The sequence below is a fragment of the Silene latifolia genome, chromosome 9 (genome assembly GCF_048544455.1).
Source record: "Silene latifolia isolate original U9 population chromosome 9, ASM4854445v1, whole genome shotgun sequence".
NCBI lineage: Eukaryota > Viridiplantae > Streptophyta > Magnoliopsida > Caryophyllales > Caryophyllaceae > Silene > Silene latifolia.
The window spans coordinates 99,743,913-99,765,501 of record NC_133534.1 but is presented as its reverse complement, the minus strand read 5'-3'; the positions used below and the strand labels follow the sequence as shown (position 1 = coordinate 99,765,501).

General features: G+C 38.2%; 1 protein-coding gene across 1 annotated transcript; it reads right to left on the bottom strand.

Moving 5' to 3' along the window:
• Window positions 1–102: 102 nt before the first annotated feature.
• On the bottom strand, window positions 103–1,116 carry LOC141601398 (uncharacterized). The gene has a single exon (XM_074421675.1). It carries the CDS (start codon window positions 1,114–1,116, stop codon window positions 103–105), a length of 1,014 nt encoding a protein of 337 aa, XP_074277776.1.
• Window positions 1,117–21,589: the final 20,473 nt, after the last annotated feature.

Below are 21,589 nucleotides of genomic sequence, written 5' to 3'. Positions count from 1 at the left end.
TTTTTTTGGTAAATGTAAAAATTATATTAATAAACCAATCACCAAATACATCAACAATTCAAGCTGACATGAGAATCAGCTAGCCATGAACCTAATTACATATTACATAAGTTTCTCAAGCCAATTACGATCTCTCCTTGACATTATGCCCTTGCATTGCTGTTGAACTATAGCTCGAACTTCATACTGAATCAGTTTCAGGCACCCTGCTGGAGCTTGAATTTGCAATTCATGTCTGCTGCCATTTCGTTGCCTCCAAATGTGATAAGTAACAGCATTCAGAATGCTATTAATAATTCCAACTTTCAGTCTAGACAATCTAGCATTCCCCCTCCAATCCTGGTCTCTAGTTTCAGGCAAAGAGTAACCAGTCCAATCACAAACCAAGGCCATCACTGCCTTACTGTACTGGCATTTAAAAAACAGATGTTGCAAGGTTTCTTCCTCATTCCCACAGATGCAACAGAGATTATCACTAGCAATGTTGAGTCTAAAGAGCTTGTCCTTAGTGTTAAGCCCACGATGATGGTACATCCAGGCTATAATAGAATGTTTAGGGACAGTCCACTTATTCCAAACCTGATGATGCCACTCTATATCAGGAATAGAGTGATGTAGCCAAGCATACCCTTTAGCTATGGAATACTCTTTACCAGGGCAGGAGCTCCATTCATTCTGACTGTAAGCTGGCTGCATCTCAATTTTCAATCTGCAAACCTTCTTCCACGTCCAACTTGCTGCACTAGGACATTGATAGCTATCCCAGGTAGTCCCTCTCATATATATGCTATGGATCCATTGAACCCAAAGTTTGTTAGGGTGAGCATGGATCCACCAAAGTAGCTTACCAATTGCAGCTTTGTTCCATATGACTTCATTCTTAAGTCCCAGACCTCCCTGTCTTTTCCCAGTACAAATTTTATCCCATGCCACTGTAGGTGTCTTAAAATATTCAGAGCTTCCACACCACAGGAAATTCCTACATATGGCTTCAATCTTAGCAATGACACCTTTTGGCAAGATGAAAATAGAAGCCCAATAGGTGTGTAAGGACTTGAACACAGCTTTGACCAGGACTAACCTCCCTGCATATGATAGTTTTTTGGTCCCCAACATTCTGATTCTCTCTAACACCTTGTCTATTAGAGGCTAACAGTCTTTGATAGTTAACTTAGATGGTTTGATTGGCACCCCTAAGTATTTGAAAGGAAGGGTCCCTTCAATGCAGCCTGAAACCTGGACAATATCAGCTCTAACTTCAGGTGGCACCCCATTGAAATACACATTTGATTTGCCTTTGCTCATCTGCAAGCCTGAAGCCTTGGAAAAAGTGGCAAAAGTTCTGAGTAGCACCATAATAGAACCTATATCCCCTTTGCAAAATAGGAGAAGGTCATCAGCAAACATTAGACTACTCAGTTTCATTCTTTTACAAAGAGGGTGAAATTTAAAGTTCATAGTAGAGGTAGTGTAAGCAAGAAGCCTGGTAAGATATTCCATACAGATGGTAAACAATAAAGGGGAAAGTGGATCTCCTTGTCTCAAACCTCGTTTCCCTTTGAACCACCCAAAAGAATCACCATTCAGAGACAAAGTATAGGTGGCAGTAGTCACACACTCCTTGAGTTCAATGAATGTTTAAAAGGTATCAAAACCTACAGATTATAAAAAACCAAAGTATTAGTACTTTGTTAAAATTGGGAACAATAAAGTAAAGACTTTTATTTACACCAAATAGAGTGTGATATGGTATCACAAGATCACTATCATAATCACATCCTATGAAGATAAGGTGTTTTATAAGGATACAAAGAATCCTATACGATATGATTGAATCTTTACTATAAAGTTGGAAGTAGTTTCTATCACAATTTGTCTAGTATTTATTTTTCCCACAAAAACAAAAACATAGTTAAAGCAATTAAGTAAAATTCATATATAATATGATTAGGCATAACACCTAAGTTTTAGCTTGTTTCAGAAGAAACCGTGTGGCTTTGTAACCCAACTATCATGAGAACAACATGATTGTGGCTCGTGATGATGTATTTTGAGAAAAGGAGTTTATTTCTTAAAGACATAGTGGGAGAAAATGTTCAAGAGCCACAAACTTAGAATAAGACATAGGAAGATGTTCCTTCTTGATCAAAACCAATAATTATTGATTCGAAACCTAAGTGGACAGGAGTCATGTTATGAGTCCGAAATGCTTTATCTAGTCTCAACTCCACAAGTCCGAAATAAGCATAAACCTGAAAATGTTTATTTAGCTTGGTTGGTTAGTGGCAAAGGGTTTTGCACGCAACAACGCTTTATTGTATTTGGATATGATTTGATATAGTTGGATTTTAAAATCATCTTGCATGAGTTTTGTAAATCGCAACTATCCTAAGGTAGGATACAAACTTAAGAAGAAATCTTAAGTAGAAGTTAAGGAGTTGAATTGTATGTTTTGATCATGTGATAAACCTTTCTCGAGTTGTCGATTAGTTTTGTTTATACATGGAGTTTAGTGGGAGTAATGTGGTGGTACTAGTCTTATATGTAAGCGACATATTGATCATTGTGAATGATGAAAGACTTAGGAGAATAATAATACATCTCTAAGGTATCCAGACCTATAAAGATAGATCTAAGAGGATATTAGCGTTAAAGTTAATATTCTTATGTTAATAAGAATCTTGACAAGTTCAAAAGTATTGAACATGAAGGAATTGAATCCATTTGCTTCCGCTGCGGGATTAATTCATTACGCTAAGATCTATTACCATTCTTAAGCCTCGTATACTTGGAGTATGACGAGATGTTACAAATCGAATCCTTGAGAGAAGTCTCTATTTAGCCACATAGTTCATTAGTTAGTACTCAGGAAGTACTAAAGATATGAGGCTAAGCATTTAGAAATGAGATGGATTTATGTGCAAGGAGTTACACAAATCCATGTTCTAAACACATAAGGATGGTTAGAGAACCATCGGGGCTATATTATTTAAAGAGGATATCTGCTAGAAACATCCTAGGCAGTTGAACAATGAGATATGCACAACGGAAATTGAGTACACTTGCAATAATGAGATATGCAAGAAGGAAGGGATGATATTAGGATTCGGTTTTGTGAATTGGAGGAACTTTTGTAGTTCGTTCTAATAACCGAAGATCCTATCCCTACTCACTGTGAGGACAATGGGAGCTATTCTAATGCAAGAGAGCCTATGTCTAGATTGGATCTAGACACGTACTCAAAAGTTCTATAATAAAGATTATACATAACAAAGGGAAAAGGTATATAATATAGTTAGTTAAGTGCAAAGTGTTGCTGAGACTTACTAACCAAAGCCTTCTCAAAAGCTTAACATGACAATTTATCTCATTTCAATTCACTTGAAATTTACAACCATATACAAAATTAAAAATGGATTATAGATTATTTAGTAATTGATATTGTATCAATTTTACATATGTGATAATACATACGTCGTTAAAGTTTAATTACAAACTCTTTTATTACTTTGTTATATCCAAATAGGTTGTTGAGACAATATTGAACTTTATTAAAGTGAACTGGAATAACATGGTATTGGCCCCTCGTTGCTTATATGAGGTGACGTCTCCAAGTGACTCGAGTGTGATGCGATTGATGCTAAGTTCAAGTGCCATAGAGTCATAAGAGATGACTAGTCGACCACACAGGTAGAGTGTATGAGACACTCTATCGGGCAGTGATCTCTTATAGAGTTCTGGCAACATTTATATAGCCTGGTCGTGGCGAGAGCTACTATTGTAGTCTATTGAGTCAATTCTTTGACTAGAGACTGTTCACCTAAGTTGGCACAGTTTCTGAGTGACTTTAAATTATGCTCTACGACTTTCGTAAATGAGGTCAAATGGGCATCTTTTGGGTCATGATGAGCTATGGATAGACAAAGGGAATAGTGTGATAGGAATTTTCCACCCTCTTGTCAGGGTTATCTTGAATCTCAGGGCCACTCGAGGAGTAGTGAACTAAAAATGCGTGGCCACGCTCGGAAGGTATCTACGGTAGATAATTCCAGTCAAGAAGTTACTCTCCAGATCGAGGAAACCACTCTTGATATGATCACTTGCAAGAAAGACCTGCAAGACACCTTGCATTGAGTGGGAGATTGTAATAGGACCAGAGAATTGATGACGCACACTTGTCTCGGACAAGTGGGAGATTGTTGGAGTAAGTGTCCTCAACAATAGTGCGATCACATGTGTAAATCTTATGATAAGAATACGTAAGGGATGATTCAATTATATATAGTCAACTGATCAACATTAATCCGTAATGATTGGCTAACTAGAGTTTGAAATTACTATCGTTTGACGGTGGTAATCAGTTGATCCCTTAAGGTCACACCTATAGGACAATTCCCTTAATAGATTAATTAATTAATTGTGTAACGATACAGATTAATTAATTCCTCAAAATTGAACAATTTGTTTTGTGAGTAAGAATAAGTATCTCATTGTAATTTGATTAAATAAGATTTATTTTAGTAATTAAAAGATTTCATTACTAAAATTCATTATTGCTTGTGAAACAATTAAATTAAGAATAATTGATTAATTATAATTGCAAAATATTGTGAATTATATTTATATGACCCATTTTAATAATTGTAATCATGTATTGCTATTTAATTTGTCACAAGTAATTTATTTGTTATAAAATGATATTTAAGGGGTTAAATATGCATTGAAATATCTATGGGCATGGTGTGTTACACATGACCTACCTTATTACAAATGAAAAATTGACAAACATAAAATGGATGTCCATTTTATGAAATGGACCGAAAAAGGGGAGGGTTTATAAGTTAGTGTGTGTTTTATTTAATTGTTAAATAAAACACAATCATAACCTATTTGTAAGTAGCCTTGCACCTAGTTTCTTGTGAAGAACAAAAGCAAAAGGGTTAAGGCCATGCATTGGCTTTCTAAGACCCCCCAAAACCGGCTCCCCCCTACAATATAGAGAAAATGGTTCTCTATTATTCATTCATGTATTTTTGTTCATTCTTACCACTTCTCCTCACTCACTCTTAAATAGTTTTAGATCTTACAAAAATTGTTCATCAAAATTCTAATACTACATCATATTAATACTAGTGTAGTAATAAAAATATTAATAGAATATTTAAGGATAACTAATATATTAATCTAGTTAATTAGTATATTAGTATTAAGGGTTATTGTCTTGGTGCAACTAAAAGGAGAGTTCCTAATATGGAGCTTGGGTTTTGGAGGATCATCCTTTCACTAATTGCTCATGATCTACAAGAGAAAGAGTCTCTTGTGGTGCCCTATTTCGAACCATAAAACAATGTAAGGAGAATTGTTTTTCGTCTCAATCTTCTTATTTTGTATAAATTCATTTTGCATGCAACTAGATCCAAGAGATAAATTAATGAATAATTTATAAAATCTATTAAATAAGTTTAATATGGGTTTTAGAAACTTTCACATTTACACTTACTTTTATATTACTCAACACGCGACTATATCACTCACCACATTTCACAAGACATGCTCCCTGCCTCGATAAGCTCATCAATCTTTCCTTTCCCTTTCCACTATCCCTCACAATCACAGATAACTCATATCCTCCCTACCCAACACATATCCCTCATAAGTCGGCATTCTCTACATCATTGCATCTCGTAACTTACGTATCAAGACCGTCACATACGTAAAAGAATGCTTTAAGACTCAAACATACGTGTGCACATAACCTACGACTCAAAACATAGGTAAGAAGGTAGCCGCCGACTCAAAACAACCGCCCAAATAGATACTCGGTCGAGTGCATGCATACTCGGCCGAGTATAGGACACTCGGTCGAGTAATGAGACTACTCGGCCGAGTTCACGACTCCTGAAGCTGAACAAAATTAGCACGGGAAGATTACTTGGCCGAATATGGGATACTCGGTCGAGTATGAAAGATACTCAGCCGAGTAGGGCCTACTCGGTCGAGTATCGACACATTTTTCAGCAACGTCTAGTTTTCGTAAAGCAGTCATATCTCACTCGTTACTTGGTCATTTTGGGCGTGTGACCTATCGTTAGAATCATAAGAAGACAAGCTATCACTGAAATTGAAATTACAGCAATATCATTTCTAGAACTCGACTTATGACCAAATATAGACAGCCTTATCGAAATCAAACTACAATTCACTTTTTCTTGCTCAAACAACTTAAACAACAATAAAGCGAACATAAACAACTCAATACTTTTAAAAACAGTATACTAGATGAGCTTTTATCATACCAACATCTTATGCACATGATTCTATTACCAAACAAACAAAACATACTTTTTTCTACTAACATGTCATACTACCATCTCCACTTTTCGCAACACTTAAGGCCACTCAACCATCCCATCTCGAACCACAACATGCATATCATACTATAAGACATAAACACAAACACAAGCATACATCGATTCCCACAACACACCCCGTAGTGACCCGCTTGAACTTGTATGGGCAATATTGCGGTTTCGAGACGTCTCTCAAACTGTTGCGGTAGCTCCAAACAATTCCTACCCGAGTTCATTTTAATTAGACACCCTAAGTTCATTTGTTCATTAGTTTTAGGTTCCAAAATCTTTGCTCTGATACCACTTTGTGACACCCCCATATACCATGGTGCCTTACCGGGACTACCCTAGCATGAGAGACCGTCACCATCTCGGTTTCCCGAGGCTAGTATATCAAAGTTACCATTCCAAAACAATATTTATTAAAGTATAAAGAATTAACGGTTACATGTTCCAAAACCAAATCCAAAACAATGATCACTAGTGCTCAAACAACTAAAACTAAAACGATAAATCTCATGGCAGCGAAAGCTAGAGTCGAAGTGATGACTCCCATCTCGTCCCCAAAGCTAAAGACCATCATCACCTGTCACAATCTGCTCGCCATCTCCGAATGGATCAGTACAGGTTTAGAAACCAACAACGGGGTCAGTTTATTGCATAATCAAAATAAGACAAGTACGATAAGATAAACAGCTGTTCACAAGCCACCTCCAACTCCCTATCTCATCACGTAACTAACTACACACTAAAGTGTGTAGCCCTGCCAGTGGGGGACCGAAGCCGTACCCACCTAAGCCCCGTTCATAAATGAGCGATAACCCTGTTCATTAATGTGCACATTCCCTCCTGTGGCGGGTTCCATAGAGGGCGAAACTAGGCCGTGAAGCCACTCCCACAAGTGACTCCACTCAGCGGAGGACGCTCCTCGCGAACATCATCATCAACCATCACAACACCTACACCAAACCCCAATCCAACAACAGCAGATAATCACAATATCAATCGTACAAACAATTACAACACAATATTAAATAAATTAATCAGTAAACCGAGTAGGGAAACCCTACCTTCTCGCAATCTGTTATGCCGCAGCCAATCATACAAATGCACAACGAGTAATACATCATCACCTACAACAACGATAATCAACAATCAACAACACATACGATGACAAAACCCTAAACTCCCAAATTAACTCACACTAGGGTTTGCTAACTTATAAGAACAACAATAGATCGACAAAGATAAGACACTTACTACGGCGATTGACACAGAATAAGATGTTAGAACCCACAATCGACGACCTTTGCCATGGAATTGATGAAGATAATTAGAGGAGAATGAAACGTAGTTTATATTTTAGAAACTGACAAATGACTTATATATAATCTGTAACCAGTTTAATCAAAACCACGGAAATAACCCGTAACAGATCTGGCACTCGGCCGAGTACCTGACGTACTTGACCGAGTATGACCTACTTGACCGAGTACCAACATGATTGGTCGAGTGCTGACACTCCAGAACCCAAACTCACGACGCCAGAACACATACTCGGCCGAGTAAGCCTTACTCGACCGAGTCCCCTATGATCTGAAACTTGTGGTAGTACAACTATAACCTTGACTAAGCTTGTCTCGAACTCTACAAATTATTTTCCATCCCCAACTAACATCACCACTGACTATACAATCAAGCCAAGTCTTGCCCTTTAAATAAATTTGGTTGACCCATTTAAGCCACAACTTATCAGGACTAAAGTAGATCCACCAAACTAACTTCCCCATTGTAGCAAAGTTCCAAGCAAACTGTCTCTAATTCCTAATCCACCTTCCTTTTTGGGAGCACAGTTTTTTCCCTATTTACAGGAGGAACTCTCAGATGATCAAGTTTCCCATCCCACAAGTAGTTCCTACAGATGTAGTTCAATTTGCTCAATACTCCTTTGGGTATGATAAAAATTTGCATCTAATATGTATACAAGGCAGTAAGTACAAAGTTGACAAAAACAAGTTTGCCAGAGTAAGATAAATGCCTTCTCCCAAAGCTAGTAATTCTAGAAATCATTTTCTCAACCAAAATTTATCCCTGAGCTTTTGTTAATCTACCAGCAGTGATAGGAATACGAAGGTATCTGATTGACAGTTGCTCCTCCAGAAAGTCTGAAACCTAAAGAATATCCTCCTTAACCCAGCCAGGAACACCGTTGAAATATGAACTGGTTTTAGAAGGTTTTAGAAAGGTAGCAAATACTCTTAATAAATATAATACTTGGTCATTGTGGGACCCGTACTTGGACCTTGGGACACGTGAGAGGACCGTTAGACCCGAAAAGAGATCACTCAGGAGGGAAGAATAGCCTTATACTAGACCTAAACTACACCAAGTGGAGCTGTAGCGGACCGAGTGGGTCCACTCGGTCGCGTGAAGAGTATACTCGATCGAGTGAGTCCACTTGACCGAGTGAATTCAGCACTCGGTTGAGTGACATTGTTCAGAACATGGGATTAAACCCTTTCTTCTCTAACCCTAAAATCATTTCTATCTTTCTCCTTATCTATCCAAACTCTCTCTCTTCTCTCTTAACCATCATAAACACCTACTACTTGGGATTCAAGCTTGGATTAGAGGAGTTTCCACCTTCCTCTTCATCTCTTTCATCTAGTACGTAAAGATCTACCCTTTTCTAGTCTTTTAAACGCTAACTTTTGGGGGATTTCGTTATGGGTAATTAATTAGTATCAGTATGTGTAATAGGGGTAATTAAGGGGTAATAATAAGGGATTTTGTAGTATATATTAGAATAGAATATATTGTGATAGTTATTATGTGATTTGTATACAATGAGACGATTCCTTTAGACGGTTTCGGTACGGATCCGAGTAGCTTGAGGAGATTGCTAAAAGGTAGGTTAATCCTACTCGGTTTCAATAATGTGGTGTTGTTTATGTTGATGTTGTAATTAGTCTAACATAATTAGGGAATTTGTATTATAACATGTTTAATGGTTAATTGCATCAATAAGAGGATGATTATGATATATTGGGTTGTATTTCATGTATTGGTTATTATCATATATGTTGAGGATGTATTGTTATTGAGGAGACGTAAGATGGTTGGGAAACCGTCTTACGCTCGAGTCGCCTCTTGGAGCTTCCCACTCCAAGAGGGATATGCACATTAATGGCTTGAGTCACGGAGTGACTCGTGTGGTTGAGACACGACGCCTGGTAGGGGATTCGACTGGCTTCCGGACCCGGTATGTCTGGGCGTGTCCTGATACCTGTTTGTGGTTGTTGGTATGTCCGTGCGTGTCTCGGTACCAGTGTGGTTGTCGATATATCTGGGCGTGTCCCACTACCATGGTAGTGGTGGTTGTTTGATAGCGTGTCATTCATATTATAGTCATGTTGCATACTCACACACATTCAGTTGAGTCACACTTTATTTATTTATTGAAACTAACGTTTGTGTGTCTGTGTAATTGTCACCTATTTCCGGGGTGGCCTGTGTCGATCCATATGTTATTTCCGATCATATGGGGAGCAGGTTAAATACAGGTTTGCTTATTGACGTGATCGGGATTCGGGTCGCGCTATGGACTTTGGAGTAGAGTACATAGACACATGGTAGTAGATGACATAGTCATAGACGAGTTGTATTTCATTTATTCATTAGTTTATGTTTGTAATAATTAAACTTGTCATTTAGTTAAGGAAGTTTATTAATTGTAATTCCGATTTCACTGCCTCAGGAAACCAAGACAGTAATATTTCCTAATTACCCTGGCCGGGTAAGAAGGGGGTGTTACAAAGTGGTATCTAATTCACTCAAGTTTTATGAATTATTGGCATACTTGTGTTCAATTCATGTTGCAACTTAGCATTCTACATCATTATTGTTGCTAAAAATCAAATTTTTATGTCAAAACAGTGGTCACCATTAAGGAACACTAAATTGCTTAATAATCAACTTATATGTGGATTTTTGTGCTAGTTGTTGGGTAGTTGAACAACAAAGGCCTAACCTTTGTTGTTATGGATGGATCTCGTTGATATGTGAAAATTTTGTCTTTAAACTTTTGTCTTAAAATTTCGAATTTTAGACAAGTCATACCCAAATCTTGATTTTCTTGGGTAAAAGTTGCTTTAATTGCTTTATAAGGCTACCATCATAATTGGTAATGTGGTATGTGGTCTCAAAACGAAATTTTCCGTCCTGAAATTTGGGTGAAATTCTTGAAAACTTCCTAAGTAGCCATGAACAACTTTGATTTCCGTCTTAAATATTGTCTAAAAGTGTTGATAAGCTAGGAATTTGATGGTTATTATTACACCATGAGGTAAACGAAGAAATTTTCATCTTAAAAATGTAAATAATTTCTCCAAAATGTTACACTAATCCATGGTTAACTTATCCATAGTTATCTTAAATCTTAAGTTTTATTACCTTAGGAAGCTCCACATTGATAATTTTTCCGTCTTAAAGGCCTTGAATGTGTTGAAAATAAGCACTATAATTATCCGGATTTTTGATTTTATAGAAACAACTCTTGTCCTAATTTTTCTCCTTGATAATTTACATTGATGTGTAATAACATGTAACCTTTCATACTAGAGTCTCCAATCTTAAAATTTTAAGATTTTCAGAATGAACAACCGTCACCTTGGAATTTGGTTATGAATAAGATTTATGCTCATGTTTAAAGGATATGTTTGGAGTCTCATGATGTCGGTAATGTGGAATATTTTAGTATGGGTTAAAACATAACAACACTATATGAGAACTTCCTAAGAGGTTAACTAATAAATTGAGGAATTAGGAGAAAATTTCATCCATTTTCAAAGTTAGTTCCAAGTCTCATCATTCCCTTCGATGTCTTGTTGTGTGATTTCTCTTGTAGCATGTCAAGGAACACGAGGAGCAACCGTGGGACAAACAACCGCCAACCTCAACCCGAACCGGCGGCACCACTCCTCATTACCCATCCGGGATACCCGAGGTTAGAGTTTGAGAGAGAACCCCATAAGAATACCTTCTTAGCCCTCACCGAAAAACATATGAACGCCACTAGATGTGTATCGGAGAGTTCCTTAAAAGCCTTGGGGATAGAGGTGCAAGTGCATGCCATTTTTTGTGTACTTGGCATGAAGGGATTGTAGGAAAAAGGGACACCCTTACTCTTGACAAGGTAGGGAAGATATCTGTAAAGAGTCCGTCTATTTGGTCACAAAATGGGGGGGGGGGGGGGGGGTTATAATTGATTTCTAAACTAATTAAGGCTTTAAAGGAAGAGAAATAAAGAAGAACGACAAAGGCAGAAAATGAGAATAAAGTGATCAATAAAGAAGGGACATGTCAGGATTTCGGTTCACTACGGTAGTCCAGTGACTCAACTGTAAAGAACTTAGATAAATTACTGTGAGCCGGATATGGAAAGGTCCTTCTGGTCCACTTTCTATCCTAAATTTCAACTAACTTAACTTCCTTCCTCGTCAGGGTATTCTACGGTTCATAGCAGGTCTATTTAGTCCAATCTTCCGATCGAGAATTAAATTTAACCAGATTATAAGGTGACTCAGAAGTGTGCACTCAACTAAGTCGGTAAATACAATTATATTGCCATGGGGACAGAATCTCACAAATAATTCATCTAACCTACTCACTACATCGTCACATTTCTATCGTAGATCCCCTAATCCCAACATGAAATGATTTAGCTACTCATGCTATTAATATTATCAAAACTAATAATAATGAAGGAACTAATAAATAACATATTGAAATGATAATTAAATTGCATAAAAGAAATTAGGGCAGAAATTGAAGAGAGCAAAATATGTAATTAAAGTAAATAAATGAAGAATTATGATTAAAAGAGAGTAGAGATTACAATCGCAAGAATCCGGCGTAAAGAACAACTAAACCCGAGCGAGAGAATCCGAAAGCAAAAGTTACAGTGAAAGAAGAAAAGCAACGCAGTCTTTTTTACAGTGAAAGATGAATAATAAGATAATCAGATCATTCGATTCCTAATGACCTAATTAATGTACATTTAAATAGGAAATTGCTAAGTCCAATAACTAAAAACAAGTTCACAGACTAATTAAAGCCCATAGAAGACAAAACCACTCGATCGACTAGTCTGAAACAGCTCGATCAAGTACTTCTCCAAGAAATCTACTCGATCGAGTAGAATTAGTGCTCGATCCAGTAACCTCTATTTCCAGCACTATTTGATCGAGTGAAATACTGCTCGATCGACCATCCTCAGCCATAGAAACCACTCGATCGACCAATAAAAGGGCTCGATCGAGTGTTCTTCCTCTGAAACAGCTCAAACTCGTAACCGACTGCTTCGTAGACCGTTCCTTCACTATCCCAATGCAAGATCTCGCTCCGAAAATCCCGTCTCCTCAAAATGCATGCAAAGAAGGACTAAAATGGTACGATTCCACTACTTTCACGTTCATTTCTACAAAACGGACAAAACGAACCAAAGTAGCCAATTCGGGGCATAATGCGATATAAATAGAACAAAAGTACATGGAAATACGTGCTAAAATAGGCTAAAAAGACTATACAAAATGCAAGTATCAAATCTGCCCAAACCGAACCTTTACTCGTCCTCGAGTAAACTAAAATGCAACTAATGGAACGGAAATGAAAACTCAGAGCTGCCTTAACTTGTCTACTTGAACCAGTTTAATACAACAAAAATTAACAGTTACAGCTATGCAGTAAATACGCAAACGAGTTATAAGTTGTTCAGAAATATAGACGACCTATCGACCTTGCAAGACCAACAAAATCGGACTCTCACGTGGTCACTCTTCTCTCATGAAGCAATGGGTGAATAATATATATGAAAGAGAGAAAGAGAAACAGTCACTCAACTAACTGCGACCTACAGAGCATGCATGCAACAAAAATGAAAGACAATTCAAGTACTAATGCACACACTCCAACCGATAATGTCCGTCACAGCCGAGGGCTTACAAATGATATGGGAATAGTGAGGTTCAGGTGAGAAAAGGCAAAACAAGTTATGGAAATGTGGAGGTAAAAGCGCCAAGCTAGTTCCTAAATAGGACCATATAAGACCGTCCAAATCTCAACTGACTGAAAAGTAAAGTACAAGTGCCTTTCATTTGGCACACAACTCACTAATAACATACACTATCTCCTCAAAAATATGGAATGAGAATGGAGGAGTTAGACGGTCACAAACTTCCCTTATTAATACCGTCTTAATAAATCAATTGATACAAATCAAAAATTATTTCCAACTTTTTTTTTTCATTTTTTCTGACATACGTGAATCATACAATTTTCATTTTTTTTCTTCTATTCACGTTTTTCGTTTCTTTTTTTTTCAATTTTTTTTTCTTTTCTCCTTCCTATTTTTACACCAACTCCAATCAAAATGATACGGGCCAAACTGCAGACGGAAAATCATACCACAAAAGACATACTAAACTAGCTTAACTAGGCAGGCTCAGTTTGGGATGTAGCTAATGGGTCAAAAAGGGAAGTTTTGGCTTAAGTGGAGCTAAATGAGTGAAAAATATAAGAAAAGGGGAAAATTTGCAAGCAGCTCCCTGTATGTGACACCGACCACAAACCCGAATGTGTGCATTTGACAAGAAATCGAATGTCATAAAAGTGCAAAAACGATGAACATGCTATGCAAGGAGTACTACTCTCAATTCCTAATGAACCGGTCATGAATGTCACCAGTTATGGGCTCTAAATCTTAGAAATTGTAAAGTAGGTTGCCAATTTATCAGGTCAAGTCTAAACAGTCAGCTATATTTAAACAAAAAATCGTAGACTATGCGTATGACAAAGGTAATAACTGTCAATAAAGTGCAAGGCTCAAGTGAAGTGACAAGTTAAAGTGCAATATCATCACGGAAATCAACCGTTTCGACTCAACCTATATACAAAAATAAACGTGAATATTTTTTGAATTTTTGAAATTTTCTAATTTTGTTTTGTTTTGTTTTTTTTAATTTTATGAAATAAATAAACAATACAAGATGAAAATATAAACGTAAATGCAAAACAAATGCAGATGCAGAATCAAGAGGATGCAATACCCTCCCCAAACCAAAACGGACAACGCCCTCGTTGTCCTCCAGCATACACCAGCAGATATATACAAGGGAACGAGAATATACAACCAAAAAAGAATGAAAAACAATAAAATAAAAAGGAGACAAAAGAAATAAAAAAGAGAGGATAGACATACAAAACACGAACTTCCCCAAACCAGCCTGAAAACTGGGGAAGTGAGTAGACCAACAGCTACTCGTCAGCCTCCTCCGTCACGTCCTCCACCTTCACAGTGTAGTCCGGGTCCACCTCCTGCTCTCTCCTCCTCCTCTCCTCAGCTCGAGCTCTCTCCACCGCAGCCGCCGGGTCCTCGTCGTCGTCCTCCTCCTCACTAGCAAGCTCCGGGTACCCTTCAGCTGGGTACGGGTAAAAGGAAGGGTGTGGCCAACCCTCTGGGCTTGGACGGTGTCGCCTCATGTGATACTCGTATAGAGGGAACAAAGTCAAAGCTAAGTCCCGCTTCATACGAGCCTGTCTCTCTGCAATCTTGATCAACAAACCGTCACGGCGCCCTTGGTCCATCGCTGAGGACGCCCCAAAGGGTGGAGGAGGTACTAAATTAGCCGGTAGGGCCGGCTGTGTCTGGTCAGCAGGCGCGGGGTAGGAGTAGGAGTAGGGATCGGGGTAGGTGTGGCTGTGGAAGCCTGACCACCCGTGGAAGGTGCGGATCCATCTCCGGTCTCAAGTCTACGCCGCTTCTTAGCAGCGAGTAAGGTTGTAGGTGGTCGGACCGGTAGGTGGTACTCTGGTAAAGGTGGTGGTCGGGCGCCTCGTGCAACAGTGGGCAAAGCGGCTAGACGAGGGAGAGTGGTACAAGGTAGGTCTACGGACAAGGAACCATCTATCTTATAGGTCCGGTAATCAGAAGTCAGCCAGGTCTGAGAGTGCATAGACGCTAGGCTCAGGTACCTATCTCCCTCGATGTACGGTAGGTCACGAGGCAATGCCTGGAGGAGAGAGCGGGTAAGAATGGTGGCTATGCCACTGCAGACGATAGTGCTAGTGATCTTCTCTCCCTGAGCCTGGAAGTACTGGGCGGTCAAGTATGCGATGTTGAGGATAGAGGGACCCTCGCAGTCGATGTTCAGGTAACCGCCTAAAATGGAGAGCTCGTTGTTGTTGATGTTGTTTGGCTCCTTTCGGCCAAAAATAGTGCTCCCCATCAGTCTAAGGAAGTAACAGGCAAGGGAAAGGTGGACCTTAGCGAGTTTTCGCTCGGGAAAGTTGGTCTAGGCCAAGGTCCGCCAAAGCTGACGGATGACCTTCGTAGGGGCAACAGTGGCACCCGTAGAGGAAAGTCTAAGCCTAGTACCAAACTCCTCCAATGTCATCGAAAAAGTCCGGTTGAACAACCGGAAGGACACAGAAAGACTAGTGGGGGCAGCATCGTGTGCCCCGGAGGAGAAGGTGAAGGAGCTGAAGAACTCAAGACTAAGCTCCCGAAAAGTATGGCCACTCATAGTGATGAGTCCATCCATCCCCGTGCCCCGTAAATGCTCACAAACCGGCTCATAGAAGCTGAGCCTCTCAAGTGACGTACGACAAAGAAAACGCGTAGGGAGAAACTCGCAGTCAACTAAGTTATAAAATCTAGTACGATGTACACCATTGACAAAAATTACCTGCGGGTACTCAGGGTGGGAGTAGAGGGTGTCGTCCACTCGAATCGTAACACGGCCAGCAGCAGGTGTAGCACGACCACGACCCCGGCCTCTAGAACCTGAAGTAGAAGATCGTCCACTAACGGTATGAGATACTAGGGCCACTCTGAAAGCAGCTGCGGCTGCAGGTGAAAGTGAAGCTGCAGCAGTGAAGCTGCAGTAGTGGACGCAGCAGTGATATATTGGGTTGTATTTCAGGTATTGGTTATTATCATATATGTTAAGGATGTATTGTTATTGAGGAGACGTAAGATGGTTGGGAGACCGTCTTACGCTCGAGTCGCCTCTTGGAGCTTCCCACTCCAAGAGGGATATACACATTAATGGCTTGAGTCACGGAGTGACTCGTGTGGTTGAGACACGACGCCTGGTAGGGGATTCGGCTGGCTTCCAGACCCGGTATGTCTGGGCGTGTCCTGATACCTGTTTGTGGTTGTTGGTATGTCCGTGCGTGTCCCAGTACCAGTGTGGTTGTCGATATATCTGGGCGTGTCCCAGTACCGTGGTCGTGGTGGTTGTTTGATAGCGTGTCATTCATATTATAGTCATGTTGCATACTCACACACATTGAGTTGAGTCACACTTTATTTATTTATTGAAACTAACGTTTGTGTGTCTGTGTAATTGTCACCTATTTCCGGGGTGGCCTATGTAGATCCATATGTTATTTCCGATCATATGGGGAGCAGGTTAAATACAGGTTTGCTTATTGACGTGATCGGGATTCGGGTCACGCTATGGAATTTGGAGTAGAGTACATAGACACTAGGTAGTAGATGACATAGTCATAGACGAGTTGTATTTCATTTATTCATTAGTTTATGTTTGTAATAATTAAACTTGTCATTTAGTTAAGGAAGTTTATTAATTGTAATTCCGATTTCACTACCTCAGGAAACCAAGACGGTAATATTTCCTAATTACCCTGGCCGGGTAAGAAGGGGGTGTTACAAAGTGGTATCTAATTCACTCAAGTTTTATGAATTCTTGGCATACTTGTGTTCAATTCATGTTACAACTTAGCATTCTACTGTTGGAGCTTGTGTCCTCCACAGTTAGTGTGATAACGTATATAAATCTCTTATAGGTTCACAAGGGTATACTTAGTATTTTTATCAGTTGATTAACGTTTATTAATAACGGTTGGCTTGCTAGAAGTTTGACGTAATTATCATACTGATGGCGGTGATCAACTGGTCCCTAAAAGTCACACCTAAAGGATGTGTTTGACAGATGTGATTATATGAAAATATAATCACATTGATGCCTTATATGACTAAAAGGTTAGTTCATGTATTTGACTAAAAAGTTAGTCAATGTGATGATGAGACGATCATTTAATACAATTAAATAATACCAGCTGAGACGAATTAATTGTTAAATTCGTAAATTGAGTATAAACTCTTATATTTAATTAATGTATATAATGTTAGCTTAAACGAATTAAGATGTTAATTCATAATTATACGTAAGCGGTTATATTTAATTAGCAAATTATAAATATGCAATATTTATAGTTAATGTATATATTATGCGAAATTGTCATAATAAAATGTTGACAGACCGGTATTAATAAATCGACTGCAAACTGTTGTGTGTGGACTTATTAATACGTGACGACATAAATGACAATTGAGATATTAATACATATTTTATACAAAATTAGAACAACCGAAAATAAGAAGATATTCTCCTTATTTTTTTTTGGTTGTTACACGAAAAAAGGGAAAGAAAAAATCTTCCCTTATTCTCCTCCCATTTACACGGTTTAAAGAGGGAAGAGGGGAATCATTTTCTAACCGAATTTTTGACCTAATTCTCACATCACAATAAACCCTAAAATCATTAGAAATTAGGGATCTATTCTAGCAAAGAAGAGAGGCATTTCTCAAAGCATTTTGGGTGCAACGATTAGGAGAATATCGATCTCGATATTTGTTCTTAGGCCAAATTGCTACGACCAAAGGTTAATTCTAATCTCTATACTTTTGTTTATGCAAATTCGTTTATGACTAGTTATTTCATAATTGTAATTTCGTTATAATCCGAAATTTTCTTGATGAAATATACCGATGTTTCCTCCATCTACATCATTATTGTTGCTAAAAATCAAATTTTTATGTCAAAACAGTGGTCACCATTAAGGAACACTAAAATGCTTAATAATGAACTTATATGTGGATTTTTGTGCTAGTTGTTGGGTAGTTGAACAACAAAGGCCTAACCTTTGTTGTTATGGATAGATCTCGTTGATATGTGAAAATTTTGTCTTAAAAATTTTGTCTTAAAATTTCGAATTTTAGACAAGTCATGCCCAAATCTTGATTTTTCTTGGGTAAAAGTTGCTTTAATTGCTTTATAAGGCTACCATCATAATTGGTAATGTGGTATGTGGTCTCAAAACGAAATTTTCCGTCCTGAAATTTGGGTGAAACTCTTGAAAACTTCCTAAGTAGCCATGAACAACTTTGATTTCCGTCTTAAATATTGTCTAAGAGTGTTGATAAGCTAGGAATTTGATGGTTATTATTACACCATGAGGTAAACGAAGAAATTTTCATCTTAAAAATGTAAATAATTTCTCCAAAATGTTACACTAATCCATGGTTAACTTATCCATAGTTATCTTAAATCTTAAGTTTTAATAACTTAGGAAGCTCCACATTGATAATTTTTCCGTCTTAAAGGCCTTGAATGTGTTGAAAATAAGCACTATAATTATCCGGATTTTTGGTTTTATAGAAACAACTCTTCTCCTAATTTTTTTCCTTGATAATTTACATTGATGTGTAATAACATGTAACCTTTCATACTAGAGTCTCCAATCTTAAAATTTTAATATTTTCCGAAATGAACAACCGTCACCTTGGAATTTGACTATGAATAAGAATGATGCTCATGTTTAAAGGTTATGTTTGGAGTCTCATGATGTCGGTAATGTGGAAGATTTTTCTATGGATTAAAACATAACAACACTATATGAGAACTTCCTAAGAGGTTAACTATTAAATTGAGGAACTAGGAGAAAATTTCATCCATTTTCAAAGTTAGTTCCAAGTCTCATCTTTCCCTTCGATGTCTTGTTGTGTGATTTTTCTTGTAGCATGTCAAGGAACACGAGGAGCAACCGTGGGACAAACAACCGCCAACCTAAACCCGAACCGGCGGCACCACTCGTCATTACCCATCCGGGATACCCGGGGTTAGAGTTTGAGAGAGAACCCCATAAGAATACCTTCTTTGCCCTCACCGAAAAACATATGAACGCCACTAGATGTGTATCAGAGAGTTCCTTAGAAGCCTTGGAGATAGAGGTGCAAGTGCATGCCATTTTTTGTGTACTTGGCATGAAGGGATTGTATAATTCGGCGGAAATAAGCTACTGCAACCGTACCTTAGAATTATTGAGCTCTTTCATCTATAATCCAACGGACCATGCCGTGAGCTTTCGACTCAAGAACACGTCCTTTCACCTATCTAGCGATGTCTTTGTGAAATGATTAGGTGTAGGAAAAAGGGCCAACCTTACTCTTGACAAGGTAGGGAAGTAAATAAAAGACACGAAATGCATCTATCTTTCTACGGGTAACTGACAGGGCAGTCGTATACCTATCAAAAATAACTAACTAAACTAACTATATAACTACGTAAGTTAGGTCGATCTCCTCAGGGAGGCAAGATATCTGTAAAGAGTCCGTCTATTTGGTCACAAAATGGGGGGGGGGGGGGGTTACAATTGATTTCTAAACTAATTAGGGCTTTAAAGGAAGAGAAATAAAGAAGAACGACAAAGGCAGAAAATGAGAATAAAGTGATCAATAAAGAAGGGACATGTCAGGATTTCGGTTCACTACGGTAGTCCAGTGACCCAACTGTAAATAACTTAGATAAATTACTGTGAGACGGATATGGAAAGGTCCTTCCGGTCCACTTTCTATCCTAGATTTCCACAAACTTAACTTCCGTCCTCGTCAGGGTAGTCTACTGTTCATAGCAGGTCTATTTAGTCCAATCTTCTGATCGAGGATTAAATTTAACCAGATTAAAAGGTGACTCAGAAGCGTGCACTCAACTAAGTCGGTAAATACAATTATATTGCCATGGGGACAGAATCTCAAAAATAATTCATCTAACGTACTCACTACATCGTCACATTTCTACCTTAAATCCCTTAATCCCAACATGAAATGATTTAGCTACTCATGCTATTAATATTATCAAAACTAATAATAATGAAGGAACTAATAAATAACATATTTAAATGATAATTAAATCGCATAAAAGAAATGAGGGCAGAAATTGAAGAGATCAAAATAAGTAATTAATGTAAATAAATGAAGAATTAAGATTAAAAGAGAGTAGAGATTACAATCGCAAGAATCCGGCGTAAAGAACAACTAAATTCGAGCGAGAGAATCCGAAAGCAAAAGTTACAGTGAAACAAGAAAAGCAACGCAGTCTTTTTTGTAGTGAAAGATGAATAATCAGATAATCAGATCATTCGATTCCTAATGACCTAATTAATGTACGTTTAAATAGGAAAATGCTAAGTCCAATAACTAAAAACAAGTTCACGGACTAATTAAAGCCCATGGAAGACAAAACCACTCGATCGACCAGTCTGAAACAGCTCGATCAAGTACTTCTCTAAGAAATCTAATCGATCGAGTAGAATTAGTGCTCGATCCAGTAACCTCTAATTCCAGCACTATTTGATCGAGTAAAATACTGCTCGATCGACCATCCTCAGCCATATAAACCACTCTATCGACCAATAAAAGGGCTCGATCGAGTGTTCTTCCTCTGAAACAGCTCAAACTCGTAACCGATTGCTTCATAGACCGTTCCTTCACTATCCCAATGCAAGATCTCGCTCCGAAAAATCCCGTCTCCTCAAAATGCATGCAAAGAAGGACGAAAATGGTACGATTCCACTACTTTCACGTTCATTTCTACAAATCGGACAAAACGAACCAAAGTAGCCAATTTGGGGCATAATGCGATATAAAAAGGACAAAAGTACATGGAAATACGTGCTAAAATAGGCTAAAAAGACTATACAAAATGCACATATCAAATCTGCCCAAACCGAACCTTTACTCGTCCTCGAGTAAACTAAAATGGAACTAATGGAACGGAAATGAAAACTCAGAGCTACCTCAACTTGTCTACTTAAACAAGTTTAATGCAACAAAAATTAACAGTTACAGCTATGCAGTCAATACGCAAACGAGTTATAAGTTGTTCAGAAATATAGACGACCTATCGACCTTGCAAGACAAACAAAATCGGACTCTCACGTGGTCACTCTTCTCTCATGAAGCAATGGGTGAATAATATATATGAAAGAGAGAAAGAGAAACAGTCACTCAACTAACTGCGACCTACAGAGCATGCATGCAACAATAATGAAAGACAATTCAACTACTAAAACACACACTCCAACTGATAATATCC